Here is an 18,252-nt window from a genome sequence, read left to right as displayed (position 1 = left end):
TGGCCCCATAAATAAGTAAAGTGTATATAAAGCCAGTTCTATGTTAAAAAAAGCTTCTAAATTTTGTAGAACTTAATTGTCTTCTCCACCTGAGGCTCCATTCTATATTTATATTAACCATTTAGAATCTTAAATTACACATTTAAGCATATTCACCTTCAAATTATAAATGTCAACAACACTTACATGAGTGACTAAGTAAATTCTGAGTTAGTATTTATAGATTTATCTAGCATGTACAAATATATGTAATTCCCATAACTATCGACTAGTTTTTGGCAGACCAGATTTTTTTCTTAATTAGGCATTAAAATGTGAGTTAACCAAGACTAAAATACTTGAATCAGTTCTACTCCATATTATGCCATATCGCAATATAAGAAGGATAAAAGACTGAAAAACAGTGAAAGAGGTATCTATAATCTTACCCCGCCAATTCTTGTTCACTGGTTTAAACATTTAAGTGGCTACCAAATGGCTGCAAATTCCCTATGCATGAGATTATATCTTCCATTTAATTATTTGTTTATTAATTCCACCTAACAACAGTTAAAAACCTAAAAATGGCCATCATAAACTGATGATAAGACATTGAGAGAAAGTAAAATTTGATAAGAGAATGGAGGGGCATATGAAAATAACTTCTAAGTAACATGCATGGAACTCAGTAACCACTCTGCATATTGGGCTACAGAATAAAGAAACTAAACAGTTAGCTGTAGCATCCACTATCCAAGCAGTCTCCTATACAAAACACATGCCCCTTTTCAGCATAAGCAAGAGAGTCACAGACCTTTCAGACTCAGATGAAAATACATGGCCATCATTTTTTACATGTTTAACTTAGGCATCTTAAAAAGGTACAGTAACTACTGGCTAAAACGGAAATGTCCAACAATGGGAAAAAGTAAATCACAGTATATCCTCATGATAAAATATGTAATTGATGTGGCTGTTAAACATGAAGTTTTTGAGATATGCCAAAAATCTCACAGAAATGGTAATCATGCATGTTACCATAAAAAAACTAAATGTTAGTTAATAGCACATGCTAGATGTATCCTTGACAACTTCCAACTAAACACACTGGATTCAAAATTTTTATAAGGGTAACTTGCAGATTAATAATAAAATACCACGATTCCAGAAATTAAAAATATTTGAAGCAAAAAGTTCTCCTTGCCCAGTTAATGGGTGAAACTGTACCTTACACTTAGCCACAACTGTATATATCTTTTCATATACACAGAATTTCAGACTCTAATTACCTATAATCTAGGGTATTATCACTATTTTAAGTAAACTGTTATTCTGAAAATAGGGCCAGGAGAAAGGCAAAATTACTTGTAATTTTTAAAAATTAAGACTTTTAGTGGGAGCAGTTTCAGGTTTATAGAAAAAACTGAGCAAAAACTAGAGAGTTCCTATATGTGACCTCCCCTAATTTTTACATCTTTCTGTGGTGATGAAATTGCTCTGAAATTGATAGTGGTGATGGTTACACAGCTCTGAATATACTAAAAACCAATGAATTCTATGCCTGAAATGAGTGAATTGTATGGTATACAAATTATATCTCGATAAAGATTTTTAAAAAGTTAAAAAAAAAGTAAAAAAAAAAAGAAAAATACATCCTCCCTTTGACCCAGAAATTCCACTTTCATAAACTTATCCCATTGACAGATATGTTTGTAATATGTAGGAAATGACACATTTGATATAAGGATATTTATTGCAGCATTGCTTGTAACAGCAAGAGTTAAAATAACCTAAATATTCAGCAACAATGAATTCACTAAATAAATTATGGTATATCCATGCGATGGAACACAATGCAGCCATTAGTAAGAATGAGGCAGATCCATATGTGTAATATAGAATAATCTCAAAGATATGTTAAGCGAGAAAAAAGCAAGGTGGAGAACAGTATGTATAGGTACTGCAGTAGGAAGAATAATGATCCCTCCCCCCACAACGATGTCTATATCCTAATCTGTGAACTGTGAATATGTTGTTACACAGCAAGGGCGAAATAAAGTTACATGTGCAATTAAAGTTGCTAATCAGTTGACGCTGATCTTGGATTATCCAGGTGAGCCTAATTTAATCACATTAAACATCTTATAAGATCCTTGTCAGTGAAAGGGAAGGCAGGAGAGTCAGTGTCCGTGTGATGCAATGTGAGAAAGACATGACCAGCAACTGCTGGCTTTGAAAATGGAGGATGAGACCATGAGCCAAGGAATTCAAGCAGTCTCTAGAGGATAGTAAAAGGCAAGGACACTGATTCTCCCCTAGAGCCTCTAGAAGGAATGCAGCCATGCTGACACTGATTTTTAGCTAGACCCATTTCAGACTTCGGGCCGCCTGAATTATAAGATAATAAATTTGTGTTGTTCTAAGCCACTAAAAACTAATGCTCTAAAAAACTAGTTTGTATGTTTAAAAACAAAGTGGGAGAAGAACAAAAATGAGAAGACAGTATATGGTAGCATGTATACTACAATCTTAACTATATGGTTTTTTTTTTTTTTTGGCCATGTCACACGGCTTATGGGATCTTAGTTCCCCCACCAGGGATCAAACCCAGGCTTCCTGCAGGGGAAGTGCAGAGTCCTAATCACTGGACCACCAGGGAATTCCCTATATTTTCTTAAAAGTCAGGATTGTCAGAAAATATACCAAAAAGTTAACTAATGGTACCTCTGAATATGGGCACTATGTATTGTTTTCCTATTTCAATATACTTTACTGTATAAATGTTCTATAATGAGCACGTATTATGTTTACAATCAGGAAAAAATTTAAACTGAAAAAAGAATGTATTACCAAAACTGTCTGATGTGACTACTTATGTTTATGTAAAAGATACTGTAACCTTCTGGAGTAGAACTGCCTGGCTTAAAACCCCTCTAACTGTTTTGCACAGCAAAGGAAACCATAACAAAAAAGTGAAAAGACAACCCACGGAATGGGAGAAAATATTTGCAAATGATGCGACTGACAAGGGCTTAATATCCAAAATATACAAAAAGCTCATACAACTCAACAACAAAACAATGAACAACCCAATCAAAAAATGGGCAGAAGACGTTAATAGACATTTCTCCAAAGAAGACATACAGATTGCCAGTACTTACATGAAAAGATGCTCAATGCTACTAATTATTAGAGAAATGCAAATCAAAACTACAATGAGGTACCACCTCACACCAGTCAGAATGGCCATCATTAAAAGTCTACAGATAAGAAGTGCTGGAGAGGGTATAGAGAAAAGGGAACCCTCTTACACTGTTGGTGGGAATATAAGTTGGTGCAGCAGTATGGAGGTTCCTCAGAAAACTAAGAACAGAATTACTACATGATCCAGCAATCCCACTCCTGGGCATATACCCAGACAAAACTATAACTCAAAAAGATACATGCACACCTATGTTCACAGCAGCACTATTCACAATAGCCAAGACATGGAAACAACCTAAATGTCCATTGACAGATGAATGGATAAAGATGTGGTACATGTATACAATGGAATACTACTCAGCCATAAAAAAGAACAAAATAGGGCTTCCCTGGTGGCGCAGTGGTTAAGAATCTGCCTGCCAATGCACAGGACATGGGTTCGAGCCCTGGTCCGGGAAGATCCCACATGCCGTGGAGCAGCTAAGCCCATGTGCCACAACTACTGAGCCTGTGCTCTAGAGCCTGCGAGCCACAACTACTGGGCCTTTGTACCACAACTACTGAAGCCCATGCGCCTGGAGCCCATGCTCCACAGCAGGAGAACCCACTGCACTGAGAAGCCCGTGCACTGCAACAAAGAGTGGCCCCTGCTGGTCGCAACTAGAGAAAGCCTGTGTGCAGCAGCAAAGACCAGAGCAGCCAAAAATAAAATAAAATTAAAAATAAATAAATTTATTTTTTAAAAAAAGAATGAAATAATGCCATTTGCAGCAACATGAATGCAACTAGAGATTACCACACTAAATGAAGTAAGTCAGAAAAAGAAAGACAAATACCATATGACATCATTTATACATGGAATCTAAAATATGGCACAAATGATCCTATCTACAAAACAGAAACAGACTCAGACATAGAGATCAGACTTGTGGTTGCCAAGGGGGAAGCGGGGAGGGAGAGGGATGGACTGGGAGTTTGGGGTTGGTAGATGCAAACTATTACATTTAGAATGGATAAACAACAAGGTCCTACTGCATAGCACAGGGAACTATATGCAGTCTCCTGGGATAAACCATAATGGAAAAGAATATAAAAAAAGAATGTATATATGTGTATAAATGAGTCACTTTGCCATGCAGCAAAGATTGGCACAACACCGTAATCAACTATACTTCAATTTTAAAAAAGTGAAAGAAAAAAACACCTCTAACTCTGGGGTCAAACAACAGAGACACACTAATTACCAGTTTCTAAAGGCTGCATAAAAAAAGCTGGAATAATGCTTGGCCACATCACTTTGTCTACATCTCCTATCCTCATCCTCACCCAATTGCCAAAGAGGAATAGGACTGCTCAAACTATTCCTTATTTCATCTGCTGAAATTATGGGTCAGGTAAATGTCACATTCCTTTCATTTCAACCAAGATCTCAAAAAGTAATACTCCTCCCTCCTCGCCACTCCTTTTCAACATTATACTGGAAGTACCAGCTAATGCACTAAGACAACAAAAAGAAATAAAAGGTGTACATACTGGGAAGAAGAAATGAACTGCTTTGTTCACAAAGATATGGTTGTCTATGCAGATAATCCAAAAGAATCAACACAAAAACTCCTGGAATTAACAAGTGATTATAGCAAGGTTGAAGGATTCAAGTTTAATACACAAGAGTCAATTGCTTTCCTATTTACCAGCAATGAACGTGAAATTTGAAATGAAAACACAATACCATTTACATTAAACCCACAAAACCAAAATACTTAGGTATAAACCTAACAAAATATGTACAAGATCAACATGAGGACAACTACTCTGATAAATGAAATCAAAGAACTAAATAAATGGAGAGATAGTCCATGTTCATGGATAGGAAGACTCAATATTGTCAAGATGTTAGTTCTTCCCAACTTGATCTATAGATTCAAGCAATCCCAATCAAAATCCCACCAAGTTATTTTGCGGATATCAACTAACTGATTCTAAAGTGTATGTGGAGGGGAAAAACCCAGAATAGTCAACATAATATTGAAGAAGAATGAAGTGATGACTCTACCCAACATCAAAACTTACTATAAAGCTACAGTAATTAAGATAGTGTGGTTTTGGTGAAAAGAATAGACAAATAGATCAATGGAACAGAACAGAGAGTCCCAAAATAGATCCACATAAATAGAGTTAACTGATCTTTGATGAAGGAACAAAGGCAATACTGTGGAACAAAGACAGCTTTTTCAACAAATGGTGCTGGAACAACTGGACGTTCACATGCAGAAAAGGAATCTAGACACAGACGTCATACTTTCACAAAAATTAACTCAATATGGATCATAGACCTAAGTGTAAAATACAAAACGATAAAACTCCTAGAAGATAATATAGGAGAAAATCTACATGACCTTTGTAGATTTTGGTATCTACGGTCACGTCACAGCAATGACCTTTTAGATACACACCAAAGGCACCATCCATGAAAGAAATAATGGATAAGCTAGGCTTCATTCAAATGAAAAACTTCTGCTCTGCAAAAGGTAACATCAAGAGAATGAAAAGACAAGCCACAGACTGGGAGAAAATATTTGCAAAAGACACATATGATAAAGGACTATTATCCTAAATATATAAAGAACTCTTAAAACTCAACAATAAGAAAACAACCCCATTAAAAAATGGACGAAAGACCTTAACAGACACTTTACCAAAGAAGATAGACGGATGGCAAGTATATGAAAAGGTGCTCCACATCCATGTCATCAGAAAAACACACATTAAAACAACAGGGTATAACTACACACCTATTAAAATGGCCAAAATCCGGAACACTGATATATCAAATGCTGGTGAGGATGTGGACTAACAGGAATTCTCATTCATTGTGGGTGGGAATGCAAAATGCTACAGCCACTTTTTTTTTTTTTTTTGCGGTACACAGGCCTCTCACTGTTGTGGCCTCTCCCGTTGCAGAGCACAGGCTCCGGACGCACAGGCTCAGCGGCCTTGGCTCACGGGCCCAGCCGCTCCGCGGCACGTGGGCTCCTCCCGGACCGGGGCACGAAGCCGTGTCCCCTGCATTGGCGGGCGGACTTTCAACCACTGCGCCACCAGGGAAGCCTAATGGTACAGCCACTTTAAAAGAGAGCTTGGCAGTTCCTTACAAAATTAAACATACTCCTACCATACAATCCGCCAATCATACACCTTGATATTTACTCAAAGGAGTTGAAAACTTATGTCCATACAAAAACCTGCACACTTATGTTTATAGCAGCTTTATTTATAATTGTTGAAACTTGTAAGCAACCAAGATATCCTTCAGTAGGTAAATGGATAAACCTTGGTACACCAAGACAACAGAATATTATTGCTCTCTAAAACGGAATGAGCTCTCAAGCCAGGAAAAGACACGAGGAAAGCTTAAACGCATATTACTAAGTGAAAAAGAGCCAATATGAAAAGGCTACATACTGTTTAATTCCAACAACATGACATTCTGCAAAAGACAAAACTATGGAGACAGTAAAAAGATCAGTGGTTTGTCAGGGGTTGGGGGGAGAAGGATAAGTCGGTGGAGCACAAAGGATTTTTAGGATGGTGAAACTGTTTTGTATGATACCCTACCATGGAACGTGTCATTCATTATACATTTGTCTAAACCCACAGACCGTACACCACCAAGAGTGAACCCTAATGTAAAGTATGGACTTTGGGTAATTACGATGCATCAGTGTAGGCTCACAATTGTAACAAAAGTACCACTCTGGTGGGGAAGGCTGACATGGGGAAGTTATGCGTATGTCAGGTATGGGTATATGGAGAATCACCGTGTCTTCCGCTCAATATTCCCAGGAACCTAAAACTGCTCTTAAAACAAACAAACAAACAAACAAAAAAACTCCTTTACAAAATGTCAGAATATTCTTGCCATTCTTTGCCACACCAAAAGCTTTTCTTTACCGCCCACGCCGGGAACCAAGGCGCTAGGCCGCTTGATTCTGGGAGAACATAGAGAACGCGGATCACGAGATCCAGACAAGGAAGGAGTGCCGCCAGAGGAGTCTCTCAAAGGGCCCCCAACTACCGGCAGCGGGCCGGAGAAAACGTCCACTGCAAGCCCACTGTGTGGAGCACAGTCCCAGACCCGAAGCCTGGGGAGCACCGCTTACCAGGGGCCCCGGCGGTCGCTGTCATGGTGACCGTGGTCCTCAGTCTGCGCAGGCGCTGAGCGGTGGGTGCCGCCGAAGACCCGTAACAGATGGTGAGAAAACCCGACTCTACAGGGAATAGACCTTGCCGTGGCCTCCGACGGCCGCCTAGGAGGAGCTTCCGAGGCGGAGGCGGAAGGGGCCGAGGAGCGGTGCGCACGCGCAGAGGCGGCGGCTCGAGTTTCGCCAGCGCGCCGTCTTCCCGGATGGTTTTCGCGTCTTAGTGTCGCGCGCGTCGCTCCTTTGAAAGGTAGTCAGGAAATGGGTAGTAATGAAGAACGCGGCGTCAGGGAAAACAGAAGCTGGGTTGAGACGCCAAATTGCTGCTGTGGGGTACGAATTTCCAAATTGGATATATTTTCTCTTTTTAATTTTAGTAGCATCCTAAAAAATGACATGAAATCCTATCTCCATAAAAATGAGCGTTTCTGCATAAGGAGACTGAAGTGATAAGTTGGAAGTTTTCTGTTCCCCTCTTGACTTCTCTACCGGTTTTCACTCAGAAACACTCCTAGCAGCTGGATTCTCCCACCCACTGCTTTCTTTGCCCTCCTTAACTCCTTTCCACAGCCAAGCTGGGACTGGAAAAAGCGCCAGTGGAGTCAGACTGACGTGAATTAGCAGTGCAGCACTGCCATATTCTGGTTCTGTAACTCTACCACTCAATCCGTCAGTTGTAAAATTAGGATAACAATACATCACCTCACACACAGCACAAATGGCAGCCCTTCTCGCCCAGCTCTTCATATTTTAATATACGTAAGGCTTTCCAGACGAGTTGTAATTATTTCAATATGTCTTCAATAAGGCTTCCGTATTCTCTGGATTTTCTCAAGCTCAATCGAAATGATTTCTTGAGTTTCAGAAAGCACTAAATTTTAATAACTTCATTGACCTTAAAAAAAAATCTTTCTTGAGATATACAATTGATTGGCTTGAATTTGATCTGCATTTCCTAATGATACAAAATGTTATGCATTTAAAGGGTACAATTCAGTGTAGTCACAGAATTGTGCAACCAGCACACCATCAATTTTAGAACATTTTCATCATCCAAAGCAGTCACTCCCCTTTCTCCCCAACCTTAAGGAACCACTAATCCACTTTCTGTCTCTATGGATTTGCCCATTCTGCACATTTCATTTAAATGGGATCATAGAGTATACAGTGTTTTGTGACTGGCTTCTTTCACTTAGCATAATGTTTGCGAGGTTCATGTTGTAGCATGTATCAGTACTTTATTAAATTTTTTTGTGGCCAAATTTCCATTATTTGCATATACCACATTTATTTGTCTATTCATCAATGGATGGACTGTTGCATTGTTTCCATTTTTGGCAACTAATGAATTTTGGCTGCTATAAACATTCTTGTACAAATTCTGTGTGGAATTATGCAGATGTATTTCTCTTGGGTATATACGTAAGAGTGGAATTGCTGGTTCATATGGTAACTCTATGTTTAACTTTTTGAGGAAGTGTCAAACAGTTTTGCAAAGCAGCTACATACAACATTTTACATTCCCACCAGCAATGTATGAGGGTTCCAATTTCTCCACATCCTCACCAATACTTGTTATTATCTGTTTATTTGTTTAATTATAGCCATCCAAATAGATATGAAGCAACATCTCATTGTGGTCATTATTTGTATATCGCTAGTGACTAATAATGTTGAACATATTTTCAAGTGCTTATTGGCTTTTTATATATTTTCTTTGGAGAAGTGTCTATTCAAATTATTTGCACATTTTTAAAAGTAGGTTATTTGTGGAGGTTTTGTTGAATTGTAAAAATTCTTTATAAAGTCTGACTACAAGTCCCTTAACAGATATATGATTTACAAATATTTTCTTCCATTTTGCAGGCTGTCTTTTCACGTTCTAGATCGTATCAGTTGCAGTACAAAAGTTTCTATGGCCTATTGATAACCGTATTAGGTCAATATTTTCATAGATTTTACAGTAACTGGCTCAATTAAAATTACTCTTCACTGTCCATGTTTTAGAACTACATAGTGGAATATGTGGCATGAGATAATGATGTCTAAGATTTGCTTGAAAATACTCCAGCAAAGAAATCAAGAGATAGATGAAGCAAAAGTGGAAAATCTTGGTAATTGTTGAATCTGAGGAGTGTTTAGGTTGGGTATGTAGAGTTTCATCATACCATTTTCTCTACTTTTGAGTGTTTGGAAAATTTTATAGCAAATATGTGTCTAATTACTTTTAATCTTTTTGCACAAAGGAAGGGTTGCATGTGTTAAGGGTATATGGTACACTGAAGAAAGATGTACAGAGCCTTATGAAGATCAGAATGTGAAAAATGGGCATTGACCTGATAGTTTGGAGCTGCTTTTGATGACATATTTAAAGAGGAATTAATGGTATAATATTAGCTCTGATTAACCCAATCTGGGTAGAGGTGGTGAGATTATGTGTATTAGAGGAGTGGAATAAGATGAGGTCATCTGTGGGTGACCTTTGATTCAGTACATACAATTCACTCTTGAATAAGAGTGTAGCTAGCCTTAGAATTTACTTTCCACTTAGCACTTAAATATATATATTAAATGCATATATTTTATAGTTTTCTGGCTTCTGTTTTGTTATTGACAAATTTTCTGCTAGCCCAGTTGCAAATTCCCGTAACTATAAAGCAGTCAGTTTTTACTCTCTGGTTGCCTCAAATTTCTTTTTAAATATGCCTACATTGATAGCTTCCACTTACTTTGATTCCTGTCCTGGATTTATTCTGCAGTTCAGCAGACAAAAGATGTTTAAATGTCTTCTGCCAAATTGGGAGTCTGCACTGGATTCCTACTTCCACATAAGTTAATGCTAAAACGGGATCCTACTAACTCCCTAAATTGTGATTAAAAACAAACAAAAGGCCTTCCCTGGTGGCGCTGTGGTTGAGAGTCCGCCTGCCGATGCAGGGGATATGGGTTCGTGCCCCGGTACGGGAAGATCCCACATGCCGCGGAGCGGCTGGGCCCGTGAGCCGTGGCCGCTGGGCCTGCGCGTCCGGAGCCTGTGCCCCGCAACGGGAGAAGCCACAGCAGTGAGAGGCCCGCGTACCGCAAAACAAAAAAACAAAAAGAACAAAAAAAGCAAACAAAAAACTAATTTAATTCAATGAATTTTAAATGGCCCTCAGGCTTGAAGTTAAAGGGTTTTTGAGAATTGAGAATTTAATTACTTTATATCTTGGTTCCTTTAGCTGCTTAAATATTTTCTTTTTTAAGTTAACAAATCTGTCAGGCATTATTGCCACTCATCCAATTAGCTGTGTTTACTTACAGGGTTGAGTGAATCTTGAAAACCCAGACTCACGGGATTTTGGAAGTTTTCAGCTAGCTTCTATGACACAAATATTAGACTTTTTGATATTGTCCTATATGTCCTCAAAGCTCTTCATTTTTTTCCACTTTTTTTTCTCATTGTTATTCAGACTGGATAGTTTCTACTCATGTATCTTCAAATTTACTGACTCTTCCATCCATCATCTCCAGTAATTTTTTTTACTGTATTCTTCAGTTCTAAAATTTCCATTTGGTTCTTTTTATAGCTTTGATTTCTTTGGTGAAGACTTCTATCTTTCCATTGATTTCAATAATGTTTAGCTTTGCTTTGTAGAACCTGATTAAATTAATTCTTTTTGTCTTCTTCTGATAATTCCAACATTTGGGTTACCTCAGAATTGGTTTTTGTTCATTGTCTTTTCCCTTGAGAGTTACTTAAGATTTCCCTAGTGTTTTGCATCTTGAATAATTTTTGATTATTTCCTGGATATTTTGAATATTATGAAATTCTCAGTCCTGTTTAAATCTTCAGAAGAGTGTTTTTGTTTTGTCTTGTTTTAGCTGGCAGTCAATCCAGTTAGTTCACACCACACATCCTGGCCTGCTTTCTGTGGGCTATTGTTCCAAAAATTTAGTTCTCAGTGACTTTGCACTACCATTCTAATCTGCCCAAATTGTGCACTGCCCAGTGGCTAGTCTGAAACCTGGATAGTGAGCTATACTGTAGATCAGTTTTCAAAACCTTTGGCTGCTTCTGGTCAATTTCACACATGCACAGTGTGGAGGTGATCTCAGGATTTTATATACAAATTTAGAGGTTTCCTTTCTTCAATTCCCTCCTATCAATGATCTTCCCCACACTCTCTGGTTCTAAGATCACCCCTTCTTGGTGTTCTGGCTAGAAGGCAGAGCTTTAGCTTCCCCACAACATTGCTAGTGTTCTGCCCTGCACTGACTGCCACCATTGCACAGTGGGTAGAGAGGGGGGTGCTGCCTTTTTGCTGTCTCTAGATTAGGTAGGGCAGGGAAAGTCCACATTGCCCCATAGGGTTTACATATGGTAGGGAGGGAGGGGTGCTGCTGTTTTTCTGCAGCTCTCCTGGAATAAGGTAAGTAAATTCAAAAGGATTCTGTCTCATAGTCCCCCAAGCCCCTTCTCTGTCCTCTGACTAGAGAGAGCAGACTGTTCCTTGGACTCTGTGCCAGCTGGCAGTTCCTATTTTAAAGTGCCTATGTGTAGATCCCTTTTTATTTATTCTGTTTGGAATTTCTTTAACTTCTTGAATCTGTAGTCATGTATTTCATCAATTTTTAAAAGCCTACATTATATCTAAAAGTATTTGTTCTGTTCTACCCTCCCCTCTCCTTCTGCAGCTAATTAAGCAGATGTTGGGAATTCTCACTGTATCCTCTATATGTTTCCTGATTTTTCCATGTTTCCATTTCTCCATGCTGCATTCTGGATAATTTCTCCTGATCTATATTCTAGTTTATAAATCCTTCCAATTGGTTATATTCTGTTCTGCCTTTAAACCTATTTACTGAGTTTTAAAGTTCAGTTTTTATATATTCTTGCAACATTTGTATTTAGTTACTTCCCAAATTAGTTCCATCACTTTTTAGTTTCCAATTCTCTACAGGTATTTGACACTTGACTTTATTTCTTTAAACACAGAAAGCATAAATGTAATACCTAAGACTATATGAATTTAACTGTTCTACTAATTCTTGCCTCTGGAATCTAGTTTCCTTATGTGCCTGTTTTTTTGGTTTGTTTTGGTTTGTGTGTTGGGGGGGGACCACCTTAAAGCAAGTCAAATGCTTAAGAGTCTTTGGGTGATGTAGGCAATTCTAAACTTGGCTACAATTTTACATAATTTATATTTCTGATTCATCCTCATCTAAAGGCCGAAACCCTTTGAGGGAGTCTCAGCCTACTGTGGGGAAGTTCTTCTGTTAGATTCACAATTCCTGTTAGATTCACCATCTTGTGTGGGCCTTGAACTTTGATATCTGTCCCCCTTACCCCATTAGGCTGTCATATTAGGGCCCCATGCTCACTTCTCTTTTTCTCTTTACTTTTGGACTGGGTGTTCCATACTGTCTTAAAAATCTCTTTGATGTTTTAAGATGCCTTTTTGTATTTTAATCAGCTTTGGTTGTTTTTATCAATGGCATAGCTCTAAATATCCTAACATGCAATTTCCAGAAACAGGAAGTTTCCCGCAATTGCATCTTTGTCCCTACATGGCCAAACCCTACTCTTTCTCTTGGTATTCTCTGTACTTAACACATACTACTTGTGGAATGGAATCCATAAATGTTGATAAGAACTATGCTTAATTTTTTCAGAGCAATTAATCTTTTTATTATTTTTTTAGAAATTTGTACTTATAGCTGCTCTAAGATATAGGTATCTTGTTTTAGTTAGCTAATATTAGTTGCTTCATGTAATAAACCACCAGAAAATTTAGCAGCTTAAAACAACAGACATTTACATCTGAGATTCAGAAATCTGAGAAAGGCTTAGTTGGGTGATTCTCATGAGGCTACAGTCAAACTGTGGCTGGGGCTGCAGTCTGAAGGCTTGACTGGGTTGGAGGATCCCCTTCCACTTGCCTGGCAGCTGGCTTCCCCAAGAATGAGTGACTCAATAGAAAGAGAAGGAGAAAGAGAAGGAGACAGGCAGACAGGGAGGGGGAGAGGTGGGGAGACAGGGATGAAATGAAGAGAGTGAGTGGGGAGAAATACACCAAAGATGGCAACCATAGAACCTTTTATAACATAATATTGGAAATGACATCCCATCCCTTCTTCCATATTCTGTTGGTCACAAAGACCAACAGTGGTACAGTGTGGGAGGTGACTACACAAGGGTGTGAATAACCAAGAGGCAGGGATCACTGTGGGCTATCTTGGAAGCTGACGAGCACCTTATTTTACCAAAAGAACAAAAAAAGAAAGAAAAAAAAAACTTTACTATATTCGGAGGTTCATAATAAAGCTCTTGAATTAGAACTATTTCTTCATTTGTAAAAAGCATGAAAATATAGCTGTAATTTTTATCAATGCAAATTCAGAAAATGTTTCCCAAAAGGTGTTAAATATTAAATTGTGTATCATTCCAAGCTAAATCTAAAACACAGAATATAAAGAGAAGATTTAAAACTACTAAAAATCTGATGTAAAACAAAACAAAAAGAACACCAATGTCAAGTGGTAAAAGATAAATTTAGATGGTGAGGCTTAGTGTTGGGTAGGAAAAAAAATAAAGGTTTTAAATATAGCTCAAATAAAAAATAACATTCCAAGTATTTTCATAAAAAATTGTTATGAGAAAAACAATCCTCCTATGGAAACATATGGTCATAATTCCAGTAATGGATTTTCTTCTTGCTTTTCTGCCATTAAGATTGCTTTTATCAATTACACAGTGGTTGGAGAAGCAGTGAAAACTTTAAGATTCTAAATAGAAGCCACATAAATCAAAGTAATTGAGGAGATGACACTGTGTTCTTCAGTGTAAACAGCACACTATATTTTGTATAAAAAATGAGGGGAGATAATAAAAATATATTTGCTGCTACTGCACCTAAACCTTGGAAAGATACACAATAATAAAAATCACTTCTTATTGAGATTGGAGAGTGAGAAGAACAAGGTAGATGCATACAAGGTGGGCAGTAAGACATATTAAGTTTTTAACATTTCTTTCTGATTTTTGAATGTTTATATATTACACATATGAAGCATTTTTCTTTAATCACAAAGAAAAAAATTAAAACCTAGGACTGTTTAGAGGTTTCTGGTTTATTTCAAGATATTTTCTCTTTAAAATTTGAGTCAAGTTATCAAAGTTATATTACTATTAAAAAAAGAAGAGTTGTATTCTTTACTTATAAAACAATATTTAAATCTAGGCTGTTATAAACTTAGGCAATTGAGACACCATAGTCAGGCTACTACTTTTATGATTAAATTATGATTTTTATGATTATGACTTTTATGATTAAATAAGGTAAGATATTCACACAACACAGAAGACTCTTTAAAGTAAATTGCCTTAAAAGGGAAAGTTGAATGTTTTGACATATTACTGACTCTTCAGATTTTCAGCTCTTGCCTAGACAAGTTTAACGCCCACACCTTCTCATTATTAGTATGGCTATCCTCCTGAATTGTTTTCCAACCAGCTACTTAGAAGTCATATCTCTATTTTAGCAATTACTTTTACTTTGTTAATTATCTGCTTCACACATTCATCTCCAAGAGGGAAAGAACTATTTTATTCATCTTTCAATCAATGAAGACTACTAAAGTGCTCTGCATATAGCAAGCATATATGCATATACTAAGTCTGCTGGATTGCTGCAAAAGCAAATGGGCTAAATTTTACTTAATATTTCAAAATTCTGGAAAGACAGTATTCTTAAAAGGCATAGACCAAAAATAGATCATTGCAGACTGAGTACAAAGAACCATTCTATTTCTTCACCTTTAAAAAAATTAAAATTTTAAATTATCAATGGGAAGAACATGACCAAATGCATTCAGAAACATATTGTACATCTACAAAGAATACTTTAGAATGTGCCTCCAAAGGCACAGTAACTCCAATTTTCATTAAATTTAGAGACTTTAGGGAAACAAATCCAAAGCTATCCCATCATGGGAAAAGTCCTCTACCTTCTGGTTATTTTAAAGTAACTTCAGTATTCATAGATTGTGCCCTTAACTTATACTGCAAAATAAACAAAAATATAAAGAAAACAAATTGAGTTAGATATGCAATCGCTTATGATGTCAACAAATTTCACAAGTTATTACATCATGTTGCTTAATTTTATTTAATGTCTGCAACATTTTACATTGTTTATGAAGTAGTTACTTCCAAAAGACTGATATTTTCCTCCATGCTGTGTCTTTGGCTAGTACGACAGATGTGATTCAGTAGGAATCATATGACCAAACTGATTCAAATTCTCAGTTTTTTCCTAGACTGAGACCTAAGAACCTGAGTTATAACCCTGACTTCATCTTCAGGTTGAGATGCTTCATAAATACTTTCTTAAAACAGGGCTATTTAGTGTAGTTTCTTTTTCTTGAGACACAGGAGTGTTTTTGATACAAAAACATATATATTCCACATTAGAATAAAAAAAGCATTAAAATAATGATTATTATTTTAAATAACTTAAATGACAGGATTAACTAAAATATGACCATTACTTTTTTAACACAACGTACTTTAAAAATTTTTTTCTATTTGAAGTAAAGAAGAAAGTTCTGTAACAGTTTCAAATACATAGAATTTAACTTATGTTAATATCCTGTTATAAAAAATAACTACCATATAAAGAATTTAAAATATGCAAAAGTAAGTAGTTCATTAAAATTTATACTTAATACATTGGTGTCAATGAAAATATGTAGACTTGCCAAGAAACTTTCAAGGTTTAAAGGAGAAGTTAAAAAAACACCTGTTTCAGGCTTCATTTATTGCTACATAATGACTACTTCAAGGGTCATCTGGCCTGTCGTCAATCACTCTTAGAAGTGGTATATACAGTGGTATACTTTGGAAGGAAAGGAGGAAAAATAATGTACTGCAATACAAAAATATTACCTATTTATAAATTATTAAAGATTTATAAAACACATACCAAATCACATGTTCTTGCTATAAAAACAATATACTTAATTATAGAAGCACAAAATCCTGAAGCACCCACAGTTACTTTAAGAATACCCATTTAATAAAGAGAAAACCATATATGTATATATAAAATAATAATTTGAAAAGAAAAAAGGCAAAATTCTGATTTTAATGCAAACAATCAGTTTATCTAATCATGGAGGTAGGTCTCCACTCCAATTATACAAATAAGTTATCTGCCTTATTCAAAGAATTACCATATTAAGTCTAAGATCTGGAAACTGGTCTGTGCCATTGAAATACATTTTTAACAGACTTTAGAAACCAGTAATTTAACTGGCATATAAACAAAAAAAGGTAGTTCCTTCACAAGCTTACATCTGAAAAGAGCCTTCATTAAAATCATTCTTGGCATAAAGAGGTATACCTAAGTGCAGGTACTTTGGCTTAGCATTTAAATAACACAGTTAAATGCTACAAATTTTTTAAAGACAGAAGAAATCCTTGTCTTTTTCAGTACTTGTAAAGTGTAAAGCTTCAAAAACTGTGGATCTCTTAAATTTTTGGAGATTTAAATATTGTGCTAATGATTTTTAAAAGATCATTCCTGCCTAAAAAGCAAAGCTTACATGTTTCAAACATCAAACATATTTACTTTTAGTGTCTGTGGCATTTCAGCTTTAGTGCTGGAGTTAGTTTTAACAAATCAGTTTGCAATATATAATACAACTCACGTCCTTTCACTAAAAAAGATTTTCAATAATAAAAAATACTAATTCTATTTCTAATGGTAAACTAGTAGAGTTGGAGGTCCCACCGTGGATCACAGGGATTAGAGCACTATCAAGATCATTTAGATAATGCTGAGGAAGAAGTTGGCCTTCGGATCCTGCCTGAAATTCAACCTGGAAAAAAAAAATCTTGATGAGTCAACCCTAGAAAGTGAGCAATCTTGTTTTGTTCAGCAGATGAATATAAAACTATTTAAGAATATCATTCAATTTAAGCATGTTAAGAAAATACTTGATATTTTGTTCATAAAATAATGTTTTACATTTTCCTTTATTTCTTCTACTACATAAATTATAATTGTCCCTTCCACAGATACTATGAAAATAAAATTGCCACTACTTCATACTTCAGGTTTCTTCTCAATGAACATGTAAACACATTGGCAGACCAAGGGTTTGAATAATTGTCAACATGATTTAAATAAAGACCCCATGGTATTTAAAAAAAGATCTACTTAAAAATATTTTGAATTTATCATAAAATAATATTTGAATTTAATTTTGCTGGTGAAAATTACATTTTAATACATATGACTAAAATAATTAACAATGCTTACTCAAGTAATTATCAGGTGCTTCCTTGAAAAAGGAAATTTTAATAGTGAGATAAAAATGTAAGTTCTTTTTTCCAATAAGAACTGTAACACATCCTGCCTGAAGAAGAGCAAACCTTCAACATATGAAATTGTTCATGTTAAGATTAACCATTCTGGGACTTCCCCGGTGGTCCAGAGGTTAAGACTCCGCGCTTCCATTGCAGGGGGCGTGAGTTCGATCCCTGGTCGGGGAACTAAGATCCCACATGCAGCGTGGCGCCGCCAAAAAAAAAAAAAATAAAGATTGACCATTCTAATGAACAACCTGGACTGAAATCTATTATATTGGATGTGAGAAACAGTTAAAAAGGCACATTAAAATACTACTGGATTGGAACTTCCCTGGTGGTGCAGTGGTTAACACTCCATGCTCCCAAGGCAGGGGGCCCAGGTTTGATCCCTGGTCAGGGAACTAGATCCCACATGCCGCAACTGAGTTCACATGCCACAACTAAGGCGCCCACGTGCCACAACTAAGGAGCGTGCCTGCCGCAATTAAGGAGCTCATGGGCTGCAACTAAGAC

At 36.6% G+C, this 18,252-nt stretch overlaps 2 protein-coding genes across 7 annotated transcripts in view; both read right to left on the bottom strand.

The window, feature by feature from the left end:
- FAM151B (family with sequence similarity 151 member B) overlaps positions 1-7,488 on the bottom strand; it is a 35,093-nt gene extending 27,605 nt beyond the window's left edge. For both annotated transcript variants that reach the window (XR_014296568.1, XM_082652168.1), the window contains exon 1: positions 7,344-7,488. Coding sequence is in view for 1 of the 2 variants with exons in the window: in XM_082652168.1 (XP_082508294.1) it covers positions 7,344-7,368 (25 nt within the window). In the remaining variant the exon portion in view is untranslated. The remainder of the gene's footprint in view (positions 1-7,343) is intronic.
- Positions 7,489-14,607: 7,119 nt separating this feature from the next.
- The window catches only part of ZFYVE16 (zinc finger FYVE-type containing 16), a 56,509-nt gene continuing 52,864 nt past the window's right edge, over positions 14,608-18,252 (bottom strand). For all 5 annotated transcript variants that reach the window (XM_082652592.1, XM_082652591.1, XM_082652590.1 and 2 more), the window contains one exon: positions 14,608-17,246. In XM_082652592.1, the coding sequence (XP_082508718.1) occupies positions 17,085-17,246 (162 nt within the window). In that variant the 3' untranslated portion in view covers positions 14,608-17,084. The remainder of the gene's footprint in view (positions 17,247-18,252) is intronic.

This window comes from Grampus griseus (assembly GCF_964374135.1).
Source record: "Grampus griseus genome assembly, chromosome: 3".
Lineage (NCBI taxonomy): Eukaryota > Metazoa > Chordata > Mammalia > Artiodactyla > Delphinidae > Grampus > Grampus griseus.
Note: the sequence above shows the minus strand (reverse complement) of the source record. Positions and strands in the feature narration are given on the sequence as shown.